This window comes from Lethenteron reissneri, chromosome 20 (genome assembly GCF_015708825.2).
Source record: "Lethenteron reissneri isolate LAM-NWPU_2019-01 chromosome 20, ASM1570882v1, whole genome shotgun sequence".
Lineage (NCBI taxonomy): Eukaryota > Metazoa > Chordata > Hyperoartia > Petromyzontiformes > Petromyzontidae > Lethenteron > Lethenteron reissneri.
The window spans coordinates 2,831,855-2,855,655 of NC_083798.1; the positions used below are offsets into that span (position 1 = coordinate 2,831,855).

At 45.4% G+C, this 23,801-nt stretch overlaps 1 protein-coding gene across 5 annotated transcripts in view; it reads right to left on the reverse strand.

Annotated features, from left to right (window-relative positions):
- Positions 1-16,766, reverse strand: part of LOC133344601 (trafficking kinesin-binding protein 1-like) — an 83,132-nt gene extending 66,366 nt beyond the window's left edge. The window contains exons 1-2 of one of the 5 annotated variants that reach the window (XM_061554609.1): positions 16,710-16,766; positions 11,426-11,506 (exon numbers count right to left, since the gene is read on the reverse strand). Coding sequence is in view for 2 of the 5 variants with exons in the window: in XM_061554605.1 (XP_061410589.1) it covers positions 7,129-7,184 (56 nt within the window). In the remaining 3 variants the exon portion in view is untranslated. Of the gene's footprint in view, positions 1-3,153; positions 3,180-4,780; positions 4,898-7,128; positions 7,265-11,425; positions 11,507-16,709 lie in introns of those variants that run through there. The other 4 variants (XM_061554605.1, XM_061554606.1, XM_061554610.1 and 1 more) reach the window with 4 other exon arrangements.
- Positions 16,767-23,801: the final 7,035 nt, after the last annotated feature.

The following is a 23,801-nucleotide window of genomic DNA, read 5'->3' on the forward strand; positions in this document are numbered from 1 at the left end:
CTAGCTCTGTTCTCACAGTATTACATTGTCTGTCGCCTTGGTCACCAACCTCTGGATGCCACTACAATACCATAATTCTTATTAATGTCAAGGTCAAGTGGTATTCATGACCAGTGGTGGTTCAGTGGACTAATGCACATGCCAGAATGGTGGGTTGGCCCTGCCGAGGTTCTCGGGTTAAATCCAGGTTTCAGCCACCTGTGATTAAACCAGGATCTCTAGTGAAATGAAATTATCACTTTTGCAGTTACGGATATGTGCAATGTACAATATTAAAGTTGTATAATTCAATTAATTTGTCATCTTGATGTTTTGAGAACTATACAAGCTATCCATGTATTGCTTCAGTGTACTACACTGTACCCAAGTGAGTTCCATCACCAAAGCATTACAGGACCTCATCGACCAGGATTTTTTCAGACTTTTGGGAAAAAAGGCCTTTCAGCTGACATGTTGAGATCTTGCCTTTTCTCTGAGTGACAGTAAAAAGAAAACTGTTCACCATCCAAACGTACATTCACGCCTTCTATAACTGTCCCACCATCAGGACATACTATGATAAAATAATCGATCTGTACAACGTGGTGATGTCTGGCACAGAGATACTACCTAGCATTGAATCCTCCGTCCTGGGCATTAAACCCCAAGGTATCACCAGGCACCAACATGCCCTTCTCCAAGCATTTAACATTTCGGTTAGAAAGACCATCATGAGCTCATGAAAGAATCATGGGGCCCACTCATTCACCCTCTGGCATAACTCCCAATTCGCCCTTGCAGCTTTAGAACACCTCAGCCTGAAATGGAAGAATAGGGAAGGGGAGTTCACCCAAATCTGGGGCTCCCTCGTGAATTCCACTCCAGAGACCCTCAGTTTACTTGACTGAACTTGAAATGTGACTGAACGCCCCCCCCCCCTTGCCCCCCCTTCCTTTCCCGAAGGGATCTGACGCTCGTACCACATCACGCTCCGGTCCTCCACGTCCGCGTTGGTTGTCTGTCCTAGCTGTCTATCCCACTATGCACCACTCACCTGTCGCGGAAGTTGTACAACCCCCCCCCCCCCCTCCGTGGTTGGATCAATAAAAAAATATTTACAACAAAATGTTGTTTTTATTAACCTGTTATTTTATGACGAACCTATGTTTTTGCTTGATTATCAAAACGCAGTGCATTCTATAAACACGTTGCATGAGACGACTTGTTCCTACGACGGTTACCAGGCCATATATAGAGGCAGGCAGACCACGGAACACCACTGTGAACATTCCACGGGACAGTCATAACTGCAAGTTCTAAACAAGCCATGACTTATTCTGTGCAGAAATGCCTTAAAAGTCACGTTATTTAGCAACGGCAAATTTTTTTTTACCAAAAGTAAGGAGGTTGGGTGGCTCTGGATGGCTTTTCTATATTCGTGTCAGAGTGCCAAGCCAGGAACGCCGAGGCCCTGGGTTTGAATTCCAGGCAAGAGACTGACATTCGGTCACGTGGTCACGCGGTGTGAATTTGACATCGACCATGGTATAAAAGTGGTTTAAACAAAACTGTAAGCATGCAAAAAAAGCCATAATTTAGCTGCAGAGTACCGGTGTAAGAATGTGTTGATCGGTTAACCTTCTACAGCATCACTCGTCTGTACACGTGCGGGCCTTTTTGTCAATCCCCTGTTGGATGAGGCCCTCGCCCACACCGCGCAGATTGTGGGGGCTTTCATTGTACCATACTTCACCACGCTGGTCAGTGCGGGTTGGCGAAGGTAGGGAGCAAAGATGTTGCAGCATAGTACACTACAATTGATATCTGCTGTACTGCCCTCTGGTCATGCTGAAATATGTATAGCATGCTGGGGAACTTGGGGCACAATTTAATGACAGTGCTTTGAATATGAGGCTGTTGCATTGTGCAGAGATGACTGTGCTACCCACTTGCAGGGATGTAGCAAGAAATATGGTAAGTGGGTTGCCAACATATCGGTGGTTATTTTGAGCGGTATTCCATCATATACATCGGTTTTCTCTGGGATTTCTGGTTTCTTCCCACAGGCACAACTACAAAAAGGAAATTGTCCAAACATTCCAAGTAAGAGGACCTCCTAAAAAGCATTGCTATGGCTTAGTTGAGGCTTTTCCAGGTTAAAAGATAACCACTATAATATCCTGCAGAGTGGCACTGTGACTGAATAATGCACTCACAACCTGAAAAATAAATCAATACGAATACCATGTTGAGTATGGATTCCTGCAGTCACGAAAGCTTCAAATCAAAATATATAAATGTGTTGTTAAACCCGCCACCACCCGACCCAGCCAACTAGTAAGGTTTGTCATGTAAACAGAACGTGGCCAATTCGTCACTAGTACAACAAACCAATGTATTGGAGAGCCAAGCCACAACATTTACAATCTGAGTACGACGTTCCGCCAGTAATTACAACTAGCATCAGTTAAACAAATGGAAATAAATTGGATAAAGAAAATGTTCTCCTTCAAGCAGAACAAGGTAATCCCAAGCTGCTGCAGCCACAAACTGCGCTGCTGTGCACATTGTTTTAAATCCCACAATTATATTCCACTTGTGTCATAGGGATTACGAGCAGTGGCAGTGCATCGTGCCGATAGCGCCGGCCAAAAGAGGACTTCCAGAACTACTTCTGAAGTAACTTAAACAAGCCGCTTGTTCACTCGATCTTTTGATGTGCCCTGCTAATTGCATTTAGTACACGGTGATTAAACCAATCATTTTCAACTCTCCATGTTAGAAATTGCCGAATTAAGTGAAAATCAAACTGCAGCATCGAGGGTTTTCTCGCGCGATCTTTGGTGGCTGGGCTGATGCCACCAACTCACGGCACTTCAGAACCCCGTTTAACTATGGTAGACTCAAACCCGGTTCCGAACCTAGTTACTAAGAATCACTATCGGCCTCGTGTTATATGACCTGAGTATTGGTTCCTTCCTGGCACACGTGCAGACAATTGAAAACTCATTTCTTTCTAAATCCGCTTAGCACAGTTGGCTTCGTACAGTGTGAACGAATTTCAACACGCACACAGAACTGCTTTTTGTATTTAGTTCATTGCCCTTCTCCCACACCTCCGATTAGCACGGTTATCTACGTACGGTGCGCAAGAAGTTCAGCGTGCATACGTACTTACGAAGCCCATGACAACAACTGCAGCCTCCTCTTGCCTATGGCTGCTGAGAACAAACGAAGGGAGGCTGGAGCCGAGATGTGGAGGCTGGTGAAGTACGTATTGCATACACAGTGGGCGGGGGGGGGGGAGCTGCTTGGCAGACTGCCAGCAGGATGGAGAGAAAGAGCTGCCTAATCAAAATGCCACACACAAGCCTGCTCCCCCCACCACACTCACATCCGCTGCAAAGCGTTTGACGAAAGGTACCTTATGCCACCTCGACATGGGCCCCGAATTACCAGAGGCGCTTTTTGAACGTCGTGTTTATGAGACGCTAAATTCATCTGCGGGCCCCCTCTGATTGGGGACGCCCAGCTCGCGATCGAACGAACTGTCACTAATCTGACACACTACTAGAGAGTTTACTCGGCCCATTGTTCATTCAGGGTCGATAAAGTAACTTTCACTTTGTGCAAATGAAAACGCTGGTGTCCTGTGTGTCATGAACTCGGTTACCCGAGCGAAATTCTCCAGCCACGGCTAACATCAATGTCGAGTGTTATTGAAACTGGTCCCAACATTTCACGTACCCGAGCTAAAGGACATATCGAAGTATGGTCAAACAACACCCAAGATCAGCAAAGGACGGGGTGCCTTCATCCAGCAGTGGATTGACCAAGAGCTGCAAAGAATTGCTGGACTAACAATAAGCACGAGAATAATTTTTATTCAGGTTATAAGAAGCTACAGAGTGGTCGTTAAATTTTTAGCTCTCTGGAATAACCATATATGTATCTGTGAAAACCTACTGGATATCTGGGAAAAGGGCTTCATAGGTCATCAGATTCCTCCAGTGTTAATAAAGATTCTGATGTTGATATATTGCTGGATTAATTAACTGATTTAGCACTTATTCCTAAACTCGTAACACGTGCATCAAAGTGCCTTTGTAAAAAAAATCGATGTTTTTGCTTCATATATGTTGCAAAATACTCGACAAAGGCACAACATCGTTGGGACGTGGACCAAAAAATCACGTAAACTTTAACTGGAGGAGGCCAATTCTCGAGAAACCATGCTCTTAGTTCCTTCCACATGTTTCCACAGGAAGAAAAATGCATCGCGGGGGAATTAAATTTACCCTCGACCGTGACGTGCGGTTTGGTTTGAGGAGTGGTTTGAGGAACAAGACAAAGAGTTCTTCCAGGAAGGGTTTAAAACCCCAGAACGCCGCTGGACAAAGCGCAACGCACTGCAAGGGGACCTTGCAAAAGCACAACGCATCGCCATCACAGTCGTCATTGTTTGCTACGTGAGACCGTATGCTTTTACATCACCCCTCGTAACAGCAGCACAACCACTTTATGTAAAGTTAACAAGGGTTGTATTATGCGGAAACGGTCTGTGCGAGAGTCACCGGTGGAGATGAGCAAAGGACAATGCACATTTGAGCTGGGATACCCTTGGGCTTGTTTGTCGTGGGGAAAAAGAGTGACGAATATTGATGATCGCCGATTCCCAAAACGCCGTACGACTTATCAACAATAGAAAATGTCATAATTTACTTCAAAACATCCGTCTAGGTGCTTGATATCGTCACCGGAGCAGCGCGCAGTGCGCCAACCACTACGTGGACACACCGACCTGAGAGAGGAGTAGAGCATGATTAATCCCCGCGGCGATTCCCGAATCAGCGCGAGCCCCTTCCGAACATCGGAGGCCGAGTGTGCGGCTCCCTGCCACGTGCGTCTGGGACGCGCAATTTAAATGGTCTCCGCAGCAGCTGCGCTCCGACGGGAAAGTGGGCACCGCTGTGAAGAGGGCTTCCACATCACTCCACTAATTATTCCGCTCTCGGCCAATGGGGTCTCGGCGCACCGAAGTACTTTTCATGCAAATCGTGCGGCCCGTGCTTACGAGCGGGTTTACACACGCGCACGCAGCACAGAGAGGGGGGGGGGAGACAGAGAGAGGGGGGGGGGAGACATAGAGAGAGAAAAAACCACTACTGCTGCATGAACTTGACTCGAGCCGTTTTGGAGCTGCAGCTTTTTTGCGCCGCGTTTTGTTCCTTTTCATCCCCTCTGCCGCATTCCCCAGACCCTTGGCAACGAACATGGAAGAAGCGTTAGTGGGTGGACGGTGATGCTGCTAAAATTGGACACTTGCATTCGGACTTGTGCGCGCTCTCACCACGTCTCCGTCAGCCTCGTGACCGCTTGTTTTTAATGATGACGGCAATGGTGGTGGTGGTTATGATCTCATAATGTAGTTGTGTGAGCAGAAGGTGCATCTAATATGTGATGAGAATGTATGAAAAAATCCATAAGCATACGTTAAAAACCCCTCCACATTTTATATAAAATGAGTATAATGACAATGACCATGTATATTACCAGTAAGCTTATAAGTGTTCCCAATCTTAAGGATGTATTCAATTTAACAACAGAGATTTAGCAGTTTTGCCCTCTCTCTTGTGGAGGTATGAAATTGCATTTGTGCTCATTGCTATAGTGGGGCCACTCTGGTTAGAGTGTGTGACGTGCCATCGAAATGTTGCGAGGTGAAATCTTGATCGGAAGCGATTCCCTTGGTATGGGAATCTGTAATTTCTACCGCTGGTTCAGTGCCACCAATATTGATGAGCATCATCCAACGCACATTCGAGCAGGGAGACACTTTTACTTTTAACAATCGGATTGGCAAGAACTTAATACAGAGAGGGCATAAAGCAAACTTGGTAAACATTCACACTAAATTCTGACTTGAGCATTACAGAAAGCTATTGCTGGGGCACTTACATCCACTTACATCCTCAATCAATTCCACTCACTATGCACTTGTAAGTTGAACACTGCTGGAATAACCAGTCACAGTAAACCACTACACATGCACACTCCATAATGTGTCGTCCTTCCCCCGCACCTCCGATAAGCAAGGTTGGCTACGTACTGTGCGAAAGAAGTTCAACATACATACAAAACGGCAGTCATCACAGAATGCGTAAATAAATCTGGGAAATGATCTAAATTTAACCAGGGCAGATGACATCCAGGTTATTTTTATTGCCTGGCTAACAGCAGCCATGCGGAGATTTTATTTTTACAAGTAAAAATAATAATAAAATAAAATAAAACATAATAAAATATATTATATTATTTTATATTATTATATTATTTTATTATGTTTTATTATTTCCATTCTACGTGACTTTACCGAAAGAACCAAGAAGATGAATCCCTGCAGTCACGAAAGCTTTAAATCGAAAAGTAAAAAAAAGTGTCCCTGCTAAAACTAGCTTTGAGGAACTACTCCTCTGCATTGATGGTGCCGAGCACAAGGTGGAAATTCCACGTGCTTATGATCGGGGTGAGTCTATCAATCAGGATGACAACCACTGTTGCTTCCCACAAAGTGACACTCATTTTATTAACCGATAAGTTATCTGCGGTAAACTAAATGAGTACAACTTGGTAGGAAGTCAACTGTGGTTGTCCTTGGTAAAACTTTCCCTGTCATAGTATCACGAAATGTTTACAATTGACAACATATATGTGCATCACACCATATTCACTCGAGCAAGGAGACACCGAATCAAACCCAGATCCCCGGAGGTCTTAGTGCAATACACGAACGGTCACCCAGTCTCCACAAAGACAAAAATCCCCCGGGTAGCCTTAACAGACTGTTGGGGCAAGTCTTGTTAGCGAGCACCTATGAAAGCCTGCATGGCACACGAGGGGGTGGGTGGCCAGCATCACACCCGGGCCCCTTTGTCTCCCCAGTGGCGATGTTTACACACCGCATCAGGTACTCATTTGACGCTGAGTCGACCTAGGAAACGCCCAGTCTCCACACACACACAAGCCAAGCGTACGGAGCACATTCAATAGTGAATACAGCAGGAACTTCAAAACTGTACACACAACGGCTGAGCGGGACCACTGCTAAGCAGCAGGTGAAACATAACACTATAACACTGGGATACTTACAGTGGCTGGGAGCGAACGTGTCGCGTGTCGTCCGCAGAACAATTCGGCGAACTCATGACACCGCTTCTCGACGCCGGTCACCGCTCTCGCCGTTTACCTCTTTGCAGCAGAGACGAGGTCATCGCTAAATAGCCAGCGTGCAGAGCTTGATAACTCAGCCTATTAATATCACGCTCTGGCCTGGCGCTAGAAAAATTGCAATAGCGAGATAACTCCTGCCAGGACAGTTAAATCAAGGCTGCATTGCAGACCCAAAAGTCCAAGTCAGTGTCCCTCTGCTCAAAGCAGCAACCGGATGGCACTCATCACTGCGGATGAGCTGTCATCCCCGGCAGTGGAAATTCCACGTTATGATGATAGGAGCCATACCCATAACTTAAATACTACAGACTGACCTTGAAGTGGTATATATGTAATCTATAACTTTGCAGGTAAAGGCCTGCGGTTGTTGTAGATTAGTAAAACTCCCAAACTCACAAAGCTTGTCAGGTGTCCATATGATAGCAGTACATCAATCGGGATCATGAAATTCATTCACGCAGACCTTTGAATGTTGTCGTCACCACATCTGCTGCTAATTGACTACTGCAAATCTCTCCTCGATAGCCTTCCTATATTGCTCACGTACATACCCCTGATGATGCAGAATGCTGTCGCTAAACGTGTCGTTCGTACGAAACCACATCACCCCAAAAAAAACCTCTATTATGGATAATTGTGGTCGCGAAAGCCTTCGTGTTAAACTGACTAACTCAGATCTCTCCACTGGCTCCCGAGACCACATCGCCCTCACCGTTGTTCCAGATGACCCAAAGACTTGATCCCACCTTCCTCTCCCCCATTTATCTCCCTCTGCTGCAGCAACCGAGCATTCTGATAACGCTGTTAATAAAAGAAACAACACAGCCGGCAAGAGTTCCCCAAGTAGACAAGGGCTGGAGCAAATGTTATGGTTCTGGGGATAAAATCAAGTTATTTTTGGCGATTGATTCTGTTTCACTAGGACAGGACGTGAGTAACGGATACAACTCTGTAAATGGAAGCAAGGATCTTGGCAAGAGGGATTTGTTTAATATATATAGAAAAAGTTCAACACACATGGGGCAAATCATGTGGTTTGGTACATTTTTCCTTTTGCATGGAAATTACTGTGAATGCATTTGCTCAATATGTGTCTTTGTGAGAATTGTTCTTTGGGAAGTGTCCATTATTAAAATGTTTGTGGAGTAATAGGAATTAATCCATAAATTTAAAAAAAACATGTTTTATATATGCAATGCAATAACCGGCAATGCATGAACAGTATATGAGAAGATGATGTACATTGTGCAACTCAACTTATATCTGAGTTTTTTTAGTAAAATATTTTCAAAAAGTCGCACAACACCAGTGGGAGTTGGAATCCAAACATGTCCTAGACCTCCCTTAGGTTGACTCTTTTCCAAAATGAGTACCTAGTTTGGTATGTATACACACACCGTGGGGGTGACTATTTTGGTCAGACATGGCGCCCGCAATGCATTGACCTTGTGTGATGTGCTGGCATTAACGAATGTGCACCTCAAGCGCTTAAGTATATATCTTTGTCTTTACGTGTGTGTGTGTGTGTGCGCGTGTGTAAGTGGTAATGGAGTGGTAATGGAGTGGTTAGCACTAAGCCACGCTACGAACCCGGCGACCCGAGTTCGATTCCGGCTCACGGCCAACACCAGTGACGATTATCTGAATCGGCCCTGGGCCTCCCCTCGGTCGACTCAGCCTCAAATGAGTACCTGGTGTGGTGTGTAAACATCACCACTGGGGAGACAAAGGCGGTCGGGCGTGGTGCTGGCCACCCACCCCCTCGTGTGCCGTGCCGGCCTTCATAGGTGCTCGCTAACAGCACTTGCTCCTACAGTCTGTTAAGACTATGCGAGGATCTTTGTCTTTGTATGTGTGGTGGCATAGTGGTGAGTACATTGCGGTACAAACTCAGTGACCTCAGCTTGATTTTCAGTCCCAGCCAACATCAGTGGCTATTATCTGAACCGGTTCTGGGCCTCCCCTAGGTCAACTCAACCTTAAACGAGTACCAGGTGTCGTATGTAAACATCAGCACTGAGCAAAGGCGGCCAGGCATGGTGCTAGCCACGCCAACACCTCGTGTGCCATACTCGGCTGCAGAAGTGCTTGCTAACAGCACTTGCCCCAACAGTCTGCATGACTATACGGTGTGTCTTTATCTTTGTGTGTGTGCACATCTGTGTGTGGGTATCTGTATACGTCTGTGCGTTTCAGGCATGATTGATTGAAGCACTATCATTCAGCCAGGTCAGCATGGTGACTGAGTTGCTTAAGTATTGTTTTGGCAACTCGGCATCAACATCACCGTCACAGGACAGTAACAGCGGCCAAGAACACATGCTGCGACCTAAAGAACAAGTCCAAGCTTCATAGCCGCTGTTGGCAGAATGTGGCCAAACTCACGTAAAAAATTGTAGCAATGAGGCGCACACAAAATCACTTAAAGAATATTCAAACATTATTTTTTTTTAAACAATGCATCGGTTGCATGGCAGGGGGCATTATAAATGACAGTTGCACCAATACAAGAGACATGGCATCCACAATAGTTTAAAATATCAAAGCAACTAATGCATAAACGGATAGAAAACAGACAAAAAGACCGATAAAGAGGTTAACAACGACCTTTGTTTTTACAGAGATGGAAAATGCCAAAATGATGGCTGCCAAACGAAGAGCCCTACACAGTTTTACCGGTCACAGTCACAAGCCCAATTGACCATAATGTCAGCCAACGTTCTTGCCAAAACTACACCCCTACCTCGAGCGTCCTCGACACGACTTACAATGTACTACCAAGGTCCAGTGAACACGAGGCCTTCCGAATTCCGGTGTACATGACCAGCTGTGTGGCTCATAATTATTAATGTCCTTTGTTTATCCAGGAAAGCCTCGCCGAGTCTCAAAAAAGCTTTTCAGGAGGGTCCTGCACTGGAATGCTTAGCCAATGCCATTTTAAGGAGTGTTCGGGTTTTTTGTGTGAGAGTATCTGGGGAAATCCCAAAAATATACTGGGGGCGAGCACAAATATATGGCTTAACATACAAGAAGTGGTGCCACAACACCGAGAAAAACAACTAAGTTTAAAGGTACAGAATTTTTAAGGGTTACCAATTACTATAGGCATTGATAAACTAATTAAAAAACTGTTTAAAACACATGGCTTGTGTGTAAACTGAAAAAAATGTATAAATCTGAACAATACAACTAATCCTGAGAAAATCCATACTCACTCACTAAACCTGGCCCCAAGTGACTTGCACATGTGACCACAGTGAAAGTCACTTGAGGTGAAAGCAATTTTGTATCAGCAACATGAGTGGTTTGAAGAATAAAATGAAACAGTTATCCTGAGCAGGGATTAACGTTACATCAATGGGCCAAGTGCACAGCACTCGAAGGGCATTCTGGAGAGCATTTACAAAGTTTCATGAAAGTCGGTCACCACTTTCTATATCACGAAATGGACCTATCCATCAACCCCTGTATACCGTGACAGCACTGGAAACAGGTGTAAGCGTGACGAACTTCCTCATTGTGTTATTACGGAAATGTCTTCGTTGCCATGAGAAACTATGACAGAGTCAACAAAATAAATGTGGAAATATGTCAATATGTTGTTCAGCAGTATTATATAACCATTACCATTACCCGGCCAGGTGATAGCCGCGGCAAAGTGGAAACCTCTCAATCCAGGTTTGTGAATACTAATCTCAGTCTAGAGTCAACTCTGCGCACCTTTACTCTAGGCTTGATACTATTAACGTCCTCACTATGTGGGCAGTCAAGAGTGGTGGAATGATAGGGAGAATTTCCACCACTGGCGCAGAACTAAGGAAAGTTGCGCACCAAATGCATTTAGTGACACTTAAAATTGTCTTTGCATATATACAAAAAAAACACATACAGTATAGTTATGAGGAATATTATGAATGTTAAACACGTTGCTCTGCATGTCTTAAGTTACTCATAAACATTTGAGATAACTGAATATGTATCTGTTTCTCATTGGTGACCAGTTGATAAATATATTGGCGGGGCAGGGAAGGGGATAGGGGGAGAACGGAGGTTGGGGATTGAGAAAGGGGCGTGTAAATGTTTATCATAAGCAGGTATGTGTCGTTCAAGTTTGTTAAAATTATTTGTCACGAGTTGGGGACCCGGTCCCACCGTCGCCGCTGGCCCCACTGGCTCCCAATGGCGAGACGCCACCGCTGCCTATGTCCAGACTTACCTTGGCTGCTGCTGCTGCTGCTGCTTCACTGCTTGCGGTTGCACAGGAACAGGGTGTGGCGTTTTGTTTCCTGCACTTGCTCTGCAGAGGCGAGAGAAATTACACGTGTGACACGCAGCATACCACAAAATGGAAACATTGGTCAACAAGAGCGTAGAGAAAACAACACAATGCCCCCTTTCCCTCCAGCAGACTGGAGAAGAGGTTCCTAGGTGTTGCCGTGTCACACGTGTGGCCCAATGCAATATGAGCAACCAGCAATGTCCAATGAAAGATGGCCGCTTAAAATGAACGATCCAACACTACTGCATTGTATATGCCATTGTGTGCTTATGTATTATTTAGCAACCACAGCCATACTGTGTTTACGTTATAAAGCAGGGCAAATGTGCCTGCTGCCCAGCAGTTTTAGGAAATCTATGGTTTATCCATAACACACTTGGAAAAGGGCTATGAATTGCAAACAGGCCAAAATGTATACAATAAAATGCAATGATTGGTTACTTGGTTTACCACGCAGGCTTTCGCGAAAATCCCATCTACGCCTCTATTTTAGGAATGAAACAGGTGGACTTTTCCACAAATCTGGCTGCCGCCTGATGAAGCTAGTTGTAATTATTGGCGAAACGCCGTACTGAGATTGTAAACGTTGTGGCTTAGATCTCCAACACACTGGCGTGCTGTACTAGTGACGAATTGGCACGTTCTGTTTACGTGACAAACCTTACTAGTTGGCTGTGTCGGGTGATGGCGGGTTTAACAACACATTTATATATTTACGAGATCTAACCCAATAAAAACCTGTATTATGGATTGCTTATTTGACTGGAACACATCCCTGCGCATATTGAAAGACACATACACACGTGTTACTTTCACCACCACACATGCAAGTTTCAACTGACCAGAGACCGCGCTTGTGCACTGCCATGAGTCACAGAGTAACAGACAAGTGCGGACATGTGTTCAGTGAGCACGAGTGCATCTGCCATGCCAAGGGGACGTGCAACAGAGACACTGATATTATCCGTCCGGTTGGGCAGTCCCAGCGATCGTAGAACAAAAGCTCTGGCGAGTATGTAGTACGCTGCTGGCAGAAGGGACGAGTTTATTGCGTGCCAAAGCCATCTTTGCCTTAGCAATCACTGGCTTTGCTCGCTCATGCATAATCATCCTTAACAGCTCTAATTAAAGGGAGACCAGACCCCCTTTTGTCATCATTATTTTGCAATTTACTCAGCCGGGTGGCCATGTCGTGAGAGTGCTAGAGTCGCACTCAAATCCAGGTAATGGGATTAATCAGTCTGGCAGGCCTCTGTGGGCAAGAAAAAAATCACCACTTTGTGGGAAGCTATCAGTGGTCTTCCAATGGGGAGGCTGGCCCCTGCTATGAGAATGTGGTAGTCTCATTTCTGGCATGAAACTGCCGATGGAGATGAGTTTTGCCCCATTACTCATCTGACAAAAATCTCGAGTTTTGATACACATTTTAATTGTTCTCTAGCTGTGTTGCCACGATATGATAACGCAATGCAATTCAGAGCTCTAACGCCAGGACATGTAACATCACCTGTTAGAGAATGGTACCAGAATGTCATGATTATTTCTAAAATCTCTCTTCAGCCCACTCATACACACTAAGCGGCATACTCTTATATACCCAGGCATGTTTGTTGTATGGAAGTAAAACACAAGGTGTTCATTCATTATAAGTAGAATATATTGAACTAAGTGAAAAGTCAAGCAGTATACACAAATGTTGAGTGGTCATTGAAGACTGGGCTGAGAGCTCATAAAGCTTTGCCAATTATGATCTTTGTTTCATATAAAATTATAAAATAATATAAACATAAGTGTGAACTATAATATACAGAATATTATTCACGTGTGCATTTAGTGGTGAGCTGGCTGAGAACATTACTCTTACTGTACATAGGACCATTCACTTGGACGGGCATCAAAACGAGGTCAAACTTTTTATAATCTCAAAGGAACACAAGACAGTGTTCATATACGTAGACTGTTCATGTCGAGCCAGGAATGGAACTTCAACATTCCTAAGTGAGGCATCAGTCTACCCATATAATAAGTATTGGATTTCCACAAAGTAGTAGTAACTTTAGCAACTCCCAAGGAGTCATAGGGCAAGTCGACCTCCAACCAGGGCTCTGAACTTATGACCTTCTGAGAGTACAAGTGCTCTTCCAGGATGTCACCTGGCCACACTGTGCAGGTGCTCTAGGATGTGAACCCCATCCCTCAGTAATGCTGGCGGCTCAATGTCTTGCTGTGAGCAGTCACTTTCTGAGTCACTCGAACACGGACCATTTCTTTCACGTAAACTCACCCGGTTGAGCAATGTGAAATATTAATCGAGTTCAGGCCATCACATGAGTTTAGACATGACTTGCTTTGGTCTAATGTCTGAGGCTGTATTGTTTATTCATATTAATGCAAGTTGTTTGAAGTACACCGTGTAAGCCCATGTGGCATGTAAGTGTTGCTCTAGCGTTGCCATTGACATACATCGTACTGTGTTGCTGATAATCCCCAATACAATGTCAAATCAAAGTGTCGAAGCGCTCAACTTTGTGTTGAGCGCTGCTCATCACCATTGTTGGGTCTAAACCACTGGTAGGAATTCCACATTCGTATGCTGGGCACTGGTTAATCCGTGATAATGTTGAATACTGATCTTGTTTTATCAGCTCCAGAGATACTGTAATAGGATTAGTCTACTCTCAAGTGAGATTTAAAACTCGCAAGCTTGAAATATGCTCGATATTTTAATACTGACGATACGCAATACAAGTTCAAGCAGTATAACATTGGCATATATTCTGCCGCAATACTTTAAACAACCACATTCTCAGCTGAACCTGGTAAGCAGATCAGGCTATGGCACACAATACAGTGCACGACTAACCTCATCACAATGGTGGAAGACTATTGTTGGTATTCCCATAATTCTGTGCGACCTAAGTCAATTTATTTGACATTATCTGATTAACATTTTACTTACCAAAGAGCTCATTTATGTGTGTCTATGTATTCAGCAATACGAGCCGACTGCAGTGTTTGATAAAGAGATCTGCACAGAATACGATTTCAGCATTACAACCAGTTTATTATCTACTTGTGCGAAATGGTGCGCAGGTCCAAATAACTCGATTAAATGGCTTAGCTTCTTCACCTGGCAAGATCGGTGCTCTTCTCGAGGGCTCGAGGCAGTGCTTCTGTGGCATAGGCGGCTTAGAGTGTGACTTATCATTAGGATCAGCAGGGTAGTCCAACTAGAGCAATCAAGATGTGTTTTTTTTTCCTTTCTGTGGCGCATTACCAGTCAATAATGCTTGGCACAGGTTGCTGTAAATAACAGCGCCACCTAGAAACGTGTCATATGAAGCCGGTTCATTTTCTTAAGTATTTCATGAATAATATATCGTTTTGGTGCGTAGAGATGACAGGTGGCCACATAGCCTAGCAGCGAGAAGCTCACAACGGAGCCAGAATTCGTGGGTGTGAACATTGTATTCCCATCGCAAGCTACGTGGCAGGTGGTTTACCATCCATAAGAGGTTTTTTTGGGTTAGATCGCGTAAATATAGAAATGTGTCGTTAAAACCCGTCACCACCCGACACAGCCAGATTTGGCCAGATGTGGATGTCGCCTGATGAAGCTAGTTGTAATTACTGGCGAAACGTCGTACTCAGATTGTAAATGTTGTGGCTTGAACAATTTATTTTAGATTCAGCCATGTTAAAAGGGTGGTGGGGTAATTCGTAATCACTGCCACATCCTTTATAAGAAGCAGAGGCACCACGCCTTGGCTTACACATGTATACACACACACATAGTCCCTATGCAAACCCGTCATGTGCACACACACACACAGTAATACTCTCGCTGTACCCATTGTTGCCCAGGCACAGGAAAACGAGCACCCAGAGACTTAGGTCCGTCATGCTCTGGTCTGGGTGGCACACAGGTGCCAAACAGTGGCATGCTCATGGCCACCCTCCAGCCGTTCCATACAGCAGACCCCCTTCGTCTGCTGGATGCTATAGCGGCCACTTCTCCACGCTCACCTTGAGAGTGGACGGCAACTCCCACTGTACACTAGCAGCAGCACTAGCAGCACTTGCAGCAGATGTGCACCACACAGCAGCACTGAAGGACGTCGACTTTCAAAGCAGTCCACCACCACCACCCACCAAGTGACCAGGCGACCTATGCGTGTGGTCTAATTAGGGGCACGGTTTACATGGGCACCGGAGGTCAGTGCACCAACATCCATTGTTGGACTGTATTCTGGCCCAAACGCTGTGCTTCCCACCTGTACGGATCTGCACTGCAGCGTGAAGTGAGTGAGGGATGAATAAAAGTGATGGCAGAACCCACGGACCGCACGTGCACGAGTATTGTCCTTCCCTGCCCGTTGTTACAAACCGCGCCGTTTAAACAAACCCCGAAATCCCGGCGTTAAGCTTCTCGTCGTGAAAAGTTTGCTACAAAAACAACGTCAGATGATCTAAACACGAACAATGCAACGTGGCTCGAACGCTGTTGTTCGGCCACTCAAGTGCCCCCCTGCCCATCCCTCCACCACGGACATCTCACAGCAGTCACGGAAGTGCCATACCGACCAACTTTAATCATAAGAGTCTAGATGTATCGATTTAAAGCTTTCGTGACTGCAGGGATTCATATTCTTGGTTCTTTCGGTAAAGTCACGTAGAAGGGAAATAATAAAATAATAAAAAAGAAAACAATAAAATTCTGAGAATAATAAAAATAATACAATTAAATTCTGAGAATGTTATTGTTTAATTTTTATTATTTCCCTTCTACGTGACTTCACCGAAAGAACCAAGACTAAGAGTCTGAGATGTGTTTTTGTTGCGGCATCAACTCGCGTTGCTGCGCGCACAGAGGCAGCGCGTGCAACGCGCAAGCCCCGGTCCGTGTGACACCCGCCCGCTTCGTTACCTTCACAACTCCACACAACTCCACGCGTTATCATCAACACCATCATCATCATTATAACGGGGGGCACTTTCGTTCCTGCCTGCCTGCCCCCCACCACCCTGGGGTAGTTTCAAAGCGGCAGTCCCAGAGTCGCGTCTCGCTCTCATCCGGTCATCGGGCAACCAAAACGCCGCGCGTCCAGCAACCTCCAGCACCATCGTGGTTGTAACAGGCCAAGGGCCGTGGTGTAAAACGTCGAGACACACGGACGGAGCACGGCTACAAGTGCATGGGGGGTGGGGGGGGGCGTCTTACTTTCCGGTGCGCGTCCTAGAATCCGGAGTCTGCCCCCCACCCCCGGCAGGCGGGGCCCGTGGGTGGCTCCTCGGGTCCGTCAACTTCACGCGACTTCTTTACGCGGCCGCACAGAGGGACGCAAAGTGTCGACGACGACTTGCTAACAACAACAGCAGCAGTAGAAGTAGTAGTGAGCGTGAGTGAACAAGGGGGGTGGTGATGGTGGTGAACGCCCTGGGACCTAACGGGACCCCCTCTCGTGGGGCACAGCTGTGCGCCTCGTGACGTCAGCCCGCTTCCGTTGTATTTCCCACGCTTGATAAGCCGAGCGCAGAGGCGCCTCTGGCCCCGCCCTCAACACTCTTCCCCCCCCCCCTCCCGCCTTGTCGGAGTTGACCAATCGCGATCGGTCATTTCGGCGGGTGCCACCTGTCCGCGCTGGGGATTGTAAACAGTGGGCGTGGATGGGTTGTGAGATGACGTCACGCGACAGCCCACGCCTCCCTCTCCCCTGTGATGTTCAGAATCAGAATCTGATTTCGATTTAAAGCTTCTTTCATGACTGCAGGGATTCATCTTCTTGGTTCTTTCGGTAAAGTGACGTAGAATGAAAATAATAAAATAATGAAATTTAAACATAATAAAATAATTCTCACGACGTTTCGGCCACAACGCAAGCAGCCGTCCTCAGGTGAAGAACAGGTCTGTCGAGAAGACATTCAGACAAGAAGATGAATCAGAATCTGTTTAAACTTAATTTGGAGCTTCTGTTTCCTGCAGCAGGAATCCGATTAGCTGTAAAGATATTTTTCAGAGACGTGCAGTAGTTTTCACAGATGTCTAGTATTTGAAAAATATCAATATTTTATATGGTTTGCCTAAAGAGAGACTAATCCCTACCACGGGGAGATGGTTCCCAAAAGCTCCTGGGCTTAAATGGTGTTTTTTTTAGCCAGCCCTGATCAAAGCAGCTCCTAAAATGCAGACAAGAGGTTTGAGTTGGGTGACAGAAGAAAAATGTAAACAACATTGGGACGAGAAAGACGTTCCATGCATTCACGTTTCAATTTGATGAAGATTTAAATTTGAGCTGATATTTTCTCCACCCTTTAACTAATGAATCCGTGGGAGGGGGGGAGGGGCACTTTAGCTGATTGGGACCCTAAGCCTGAGTGGTGCTGCCACCACCACTGCCAGTGCCGGATGGAGCTCGTTCGGGGCCTGTAGCAGATGTTCTAAAGGGGCCCTAAATAAAAAAAAAACATAAATATTAAAACACATTTTTTTTACTTGCACACTAAAGTAATTGTATTTGATCATTTGCTATACCGCCAGACACTACGACAAATCTCTAACCTTAAACACTCAGTCGTTCGTAAAAGTTGAAGGCAGTATAGTACTATAGTAATAGAGCAAGTGCAGATTCACTGAACCGGAATTGATAGTTATATTCTTAGGTTTTTTCCGGTAAAGTCACGTAGGTAAAAAATTAAAATTAATAAAAGTAACATAAAAAATTAAATTAAAATCACGACGTTTCGGAGGCAACGGAATTGATAGCTTGAAAGCATTTAGCGCGGGGCCCTTGAAAGTGCGTGGCCCGTAGCTACTACACATGTAGCTGCTACTGTTGCTACCACGATAATCCGGCACTGACCACTGGGCCCGGCCCGGCTGTGCACAAGACAGCAAAGCCACCGTAGTCGGCTCCTCGCCAAGTGGCTCCGAGCTCCACGCTCCAAGCCCGGACGCTCCGTGCTGGGCGACAAGAGACGGGGGGGGGGGGGTGGCACGCGCACGGAGGTCACGCGCTCTCCTTCGCCTGTAGGGCTGAACGATTTTGGGGGAAATATCTAATAGCGATTTTTCTGACAGATATTGCGATTTGATTTGCGATTAATTTTTCAAAGTCAAGCTTCAGTTCAATATTCACCGTGTAATAGATTTAAAACATGTGATGGAGCATTAACACATGATACCATCAAAATATGAACTGCTCTATATATTCTAATGCAAGGATGAGAATTTAAAAGATATTAATTGCTTCCAACATGCATTTCTTAAAATGTTTTATTTGAAATAAAACAATCAAACATAGAACAATTGTTAAGTTCAATAAATAAAGCTAGAATAATTAAAAATAAAACAATTCCAATAATAAAGTAATAGGACTTATAAAATCGCTAAACATCGCAGCCTTTGCGATTTGCTAATCGCATTGTTTCAAATTGCGATTTCGATTTGAAATCGATTAATCGTTCAGCCTAATCGCGTCTGTCCCTCCACGTACAAAATAAAATCTTTTTTATATTTCTTGCACATCCCAATAGCCACGCGGCCATCTGGGAGTGCGTCATTTCAGCGGCGTTCGTTCAACGCAACTCACTCAGTCTGTCCACCAGAGCTGGCGAACTGTTCAAGTTCAAGTTCATTTATTAGGCAGAGCCCTGTGAGCTATTCGGCTCTTGAATCGGGTGCAACCGCAACAAACAAAAAAATGAACAAGAAAACATCCTAAAGTGAATATGTGACTATGTGCCAACTGAAAATCCAGGACAAAAAAAACAAACCAGCAGAAATTCCAGAAAAAAAATCACTGTACACCAGATGCGTGTTGACTTGAGATGTCTGTGCTGGTTATGTTGTGAGTGCTGTAGTTCATTAATGAGTGATGTGCTGTCGTTGAACGTGAATCTGGCTTCACGTCGCCCTAGAAGTGGGACCGAGAGGCGAGAACTCCGCCCGCATTCAATGCGAAGTTAATTTGTGGGATGCCTACACCACTGACGTGGAGCCAGCGGGTGGCGCTATTGAACCGTAAAACAAGCACGTAGTGTGATTATTATACAAATACACGACGAATGTAATACGCTATTGTTCTATACTGTAGCGTAATTATTACCTGATGAGACACAATGGGAAACAGTAAAGCATAATGGAGAAACATTACAACACGCTGTCTGTAATGACTTCACAATCATTAAGCATATCCTTGCAGTCACGAAAGCTTCAAATCTAGAATCATTAAGCAGTATATTCAGACAACACCTCAATGTGGAGAGGACTTCATCTAGCAGTGGATTTAGAAACGGCTGAACATTTTTTGTCATGATTAAAGGATCCTTAAATAGGTTCATACAAATCTCCCTGCTCAAACAACTGTGGAGTGGTGCTCACTCCCATTGGAAAACTCGGCGAGAAGAGCGGAGTATCTACATTTCTGTGACAAAGCGAGTCCATCCATGAATGGTTATCCCCCTGGACTTACAATCTTGAATTCGCTGGTTCGACTCTATCTTCCGGCACAGAAAGTGAAACAATGGGCAAGGCTATTCATTAGACAAGCGATGTTCTGAAGCGGAAAAAAATCTCGATTGAAAGAGGCAACGCCGCGGGCATCCAGAGGTTGGCAACCAAAACCTGATTGGTGGGGATGCTACAATAGCAGTCCTTGGAGATTTGGTGGCAACTGTACAAAAATTGCAGTCTGACAGAAGAGAGGAATGAATGGCGAGGCGTGCTGGGTGATATCAGCGACGCTGGTCGTGAAGACTTCGTAATCTTGAGTCTCGAGTGTCTAGGCCTGCGTATGAGAATGGGGTTCATGCAAAATGCAGAGCTGTTTGAGGCGGTCATGCAGCTCAAAAGTCAGAGAGCTGAGTTGGCACTGCCGAGTTCCTGGTTTGAAATCTACGTTGTGACTCATGGTTAAATTGGGTTCTCAACTTTGGTGATTTGATTATCTCATCCCAGCTGCTTCTGCACTAAAGTTGGATAAATTGCAGCCCTGGCAATGAAAATAGTGTAGTGGTCATAAATATTCGTTTGACTGTCTCGCCTACTGTGTAAAGGATTAAAAAGCCACTTCAATGATTTTGTTTTTATTTCTTTGAGACGTATCTTCCAACACAAGGGTGCACTGCCCCATGATATTTCCCAACGGATTCTTCATTTTAGGGCATGGCACCATTTCCACCGTTGGAATATACTGTTGGAAACATCACAGAAATATGTTTAAACCGTGGTAATTTCTCTACTGTGGAATGACACAGTCTCTTCTCATGAGCCAAAATTGCAAGCTGTAATTCCCTTAATTTAACGAGTAATCAGTGAGCTACAGGTTACACCCTTGACATTTCAAAATGCATAATTCTGGCCTGTGATATCTTGCCCAGGCAGCTGCCGAGTGTGCCCATGTGGGTGCAATCCCAACTTCTAGTGACACAGGTGAATGGCTCCCTGCTCATATGAGCAGTGGGATTGAACCTATCTTCATCGGTAGTCGGGTTGCCACCTGTCCCGGGCAGAATGGGAACTGTCACCTTTGTCTTGGTGGCAGGAATTGCTTTGTACTAAGATCTGTTGGTATTGTGTTGAGGTTTATAAACAGCGCACTGCACAGTTTTGATAACACTCGGCTGCCTGAGGAATATTTCCGGGTTTGGTCTGTGGAAACGGTGACAATTGTAGTTTGCAGCCATTGGTGAAAATTCGCCATTTCTATGATGAGGCCCAGTCTAAGCATAGCGAAAATACTAATTCTGCAACGTATGAATAGAAAATTTCACTTCAAAAGCAATTAAACAAAACCAGGCTTGTTTGAGTTTCTGGGCATTCCCATATCCACCACATATTCCCTGCTCCTATTAACATTACATAATCGATGTAGATCCAAGAACTACTGTTTTCTAAAGATCACCAACCATCCTCTGCCCCCAGCAACACCAGTGCAGTGTAACTGCCAGGACATAGTCACTTTGTCTGCGTGTCCCCAGCATGCCCGGACAGACAGCGGATTTTCAGGGTAATCTGGCTGGCCAACCCGTCTGCATCATATGGGTGCGGCGACACGCACACACCCATGCCACCTGAGACTTGGAGAGTCATACTGGCAGCTAATTGCATAATACCCGGCCAGCTCAATGGAAGGTTAATGAAAACCACATAAACGGGGGGATTTTTTTATGTACAGTATGTATGTTGAACTTCTTTCGTACCATACGTAGCCAACCGGGCTAATCGGAGTTACTGGATAATGCAAAAAGCAGTTCTAAAGAAAGTAGTCCCCTTACATTAATAAAGTAAATGTAAGGGGACCTGTTCGGATTATCTGAAAAGCAAATTGTATTCATGCTTGAATTAGCCTTTGCGGCATTATTAATCTCTCTGGAAATTCCACATTCCTATAGCAGAAACTACTTAATTGAACGTCCGTTTCCTGGGCACAAAGTCAGTCCCTGACTGGGATTTGAAGTTAACCGTACAACTGTTAAATACTGTAATGAGAAATAGCAAAATATTCCAACGCTCGACTAGAAACATACGTTGCGGGGCACTTAATGTGAGAGTATGATATATTGGTTTGACTACATGGGTGTTTTAAAATCATTGAGTAACAAGGGCATTGAGATGTTGTTTTGAAGTCAATAAGATGAGCACCACTCACTGGAAAGTCAACAGGAGTTGTCCTCAAGTGGGACTGGTCCCTGCCATATGAATTTGGATTATTCTGACAGTGGCACAAGGCTCGAAGGCAGAGATGAGTGCCAACCCATCAACAGAGTCGGCACGCATATCTACAAGGTAAAGGTGCAGTTCTGCAATTGCCTTCTCGTGCCACTCCTGGCAGAAGGCCCTCCACCAACCGTGCTAATCGCACCTCCGATTACCCTAGTTGGCAATGTACGGTGCGAAAGAAGTTCACCATACATACAAAGCCGTGTAGTGGGTATTTGGCCTACTCTTCCACGCTGGCCAAAAATATTGAAAAAGGGTGGGAGTACACACATTTTACCCCATCACACACGCCCTGACAATTGCCTTCTGCGGTACCCAACCTCTGGATTGCAAGCCCAGTGTGCCCACCATCACACCTCGGCGGCATCTTGTACGCTGCATACACGTTTTGCACTTAATTGAGCCACGTGACATTCCGTGCCCTTGTATCTGCTGCGTCGGGCGTAATGCAAAACCGTGCGCTGCAAAGTCACACAAATGTGGCATCCGCTGAGAAGGCTGCCTAATGAAAAACACCGCCGCTGTCTTGCACCGCACAATAATCCAGCCTCCAGCAGCCCATTGCATCCCTTTTCCAAGCTCCCCCCTGCAGAGCCATTGATGTATCTTCCCATTACGAATATCCGGTACAGCTGTGCCGGTGACCTTGGTCGATGTCTTACAGGTGACCGGGTGAGGTAAGGATGACATTTAATGGCACAGGCTTAGAAGCAAAGATCGGCACGAGGCCCATTCTTTAAGATCCCATCCCTGCTTGATAAATAAAAACTGTTGTTTTTCTGCACCGTTACCTTGAAGCGCAATGCACTTGGTGGGTCGATGTTACGAGAATTGCGTGAAAGAACCCTTCGTCTCACCCTTCAAACCACCCATTCGCGCGTCCCACACGATCATCGCCGCACCCCACAGGTGATTGTCTTTTTTTGCTATACATCGAACAAGGACGGTCACCGCATCGCGCGCTTTCAGATGCGCTTCTGCGGCCGTCTGGAACGCTCTTCCTTTCGATATTGGGAAGCCACTGGAGCTCGGCACTTTTAAATCGATGTTGAAAACGGATTTATTTATAACTGCTTTTGTTTGGAGTTGTTGTCCCCCCCCCCCCCCCCCCGATTAGCAAGGTTGGCTACGTACGGTGCGAAAGAAGCTCAACATACAGACTGTGGGAATGCGTGGAAGTGACTGGAAGCCAAGTCTGGTGAGCATCGATTTTTTTTCATATTCTCTCAACTTACTTTTTTTTCGTTGGAGGCTGGGGGCTCATGATTGTGTGATTATTAAGACTCTAAATCGAATATTTGATGACAAAAATAAAAAAATATATATATAAAATAAAACACTAACAAGGTGGCTTCAAAGGGCTCTCAAAAACTGCCAGTTTGGAACGGGCAATACCGTAATAGAAATGGCAGCAGATGTCCTCACGGGCGCGCGCGTGTGTGCTCATTACGTGGCACATTCGACATCACACGGAGCGTCGGCCCTTTCATGTTCGGCTGGCGCGGGTCACGACTGCTCAGTGTGGCATCGGCGTGAGGCTCCTGCAAGTGGCGCAGTAGCTGCATCATCAGAGCCCATGGGGTGGCGTCAATC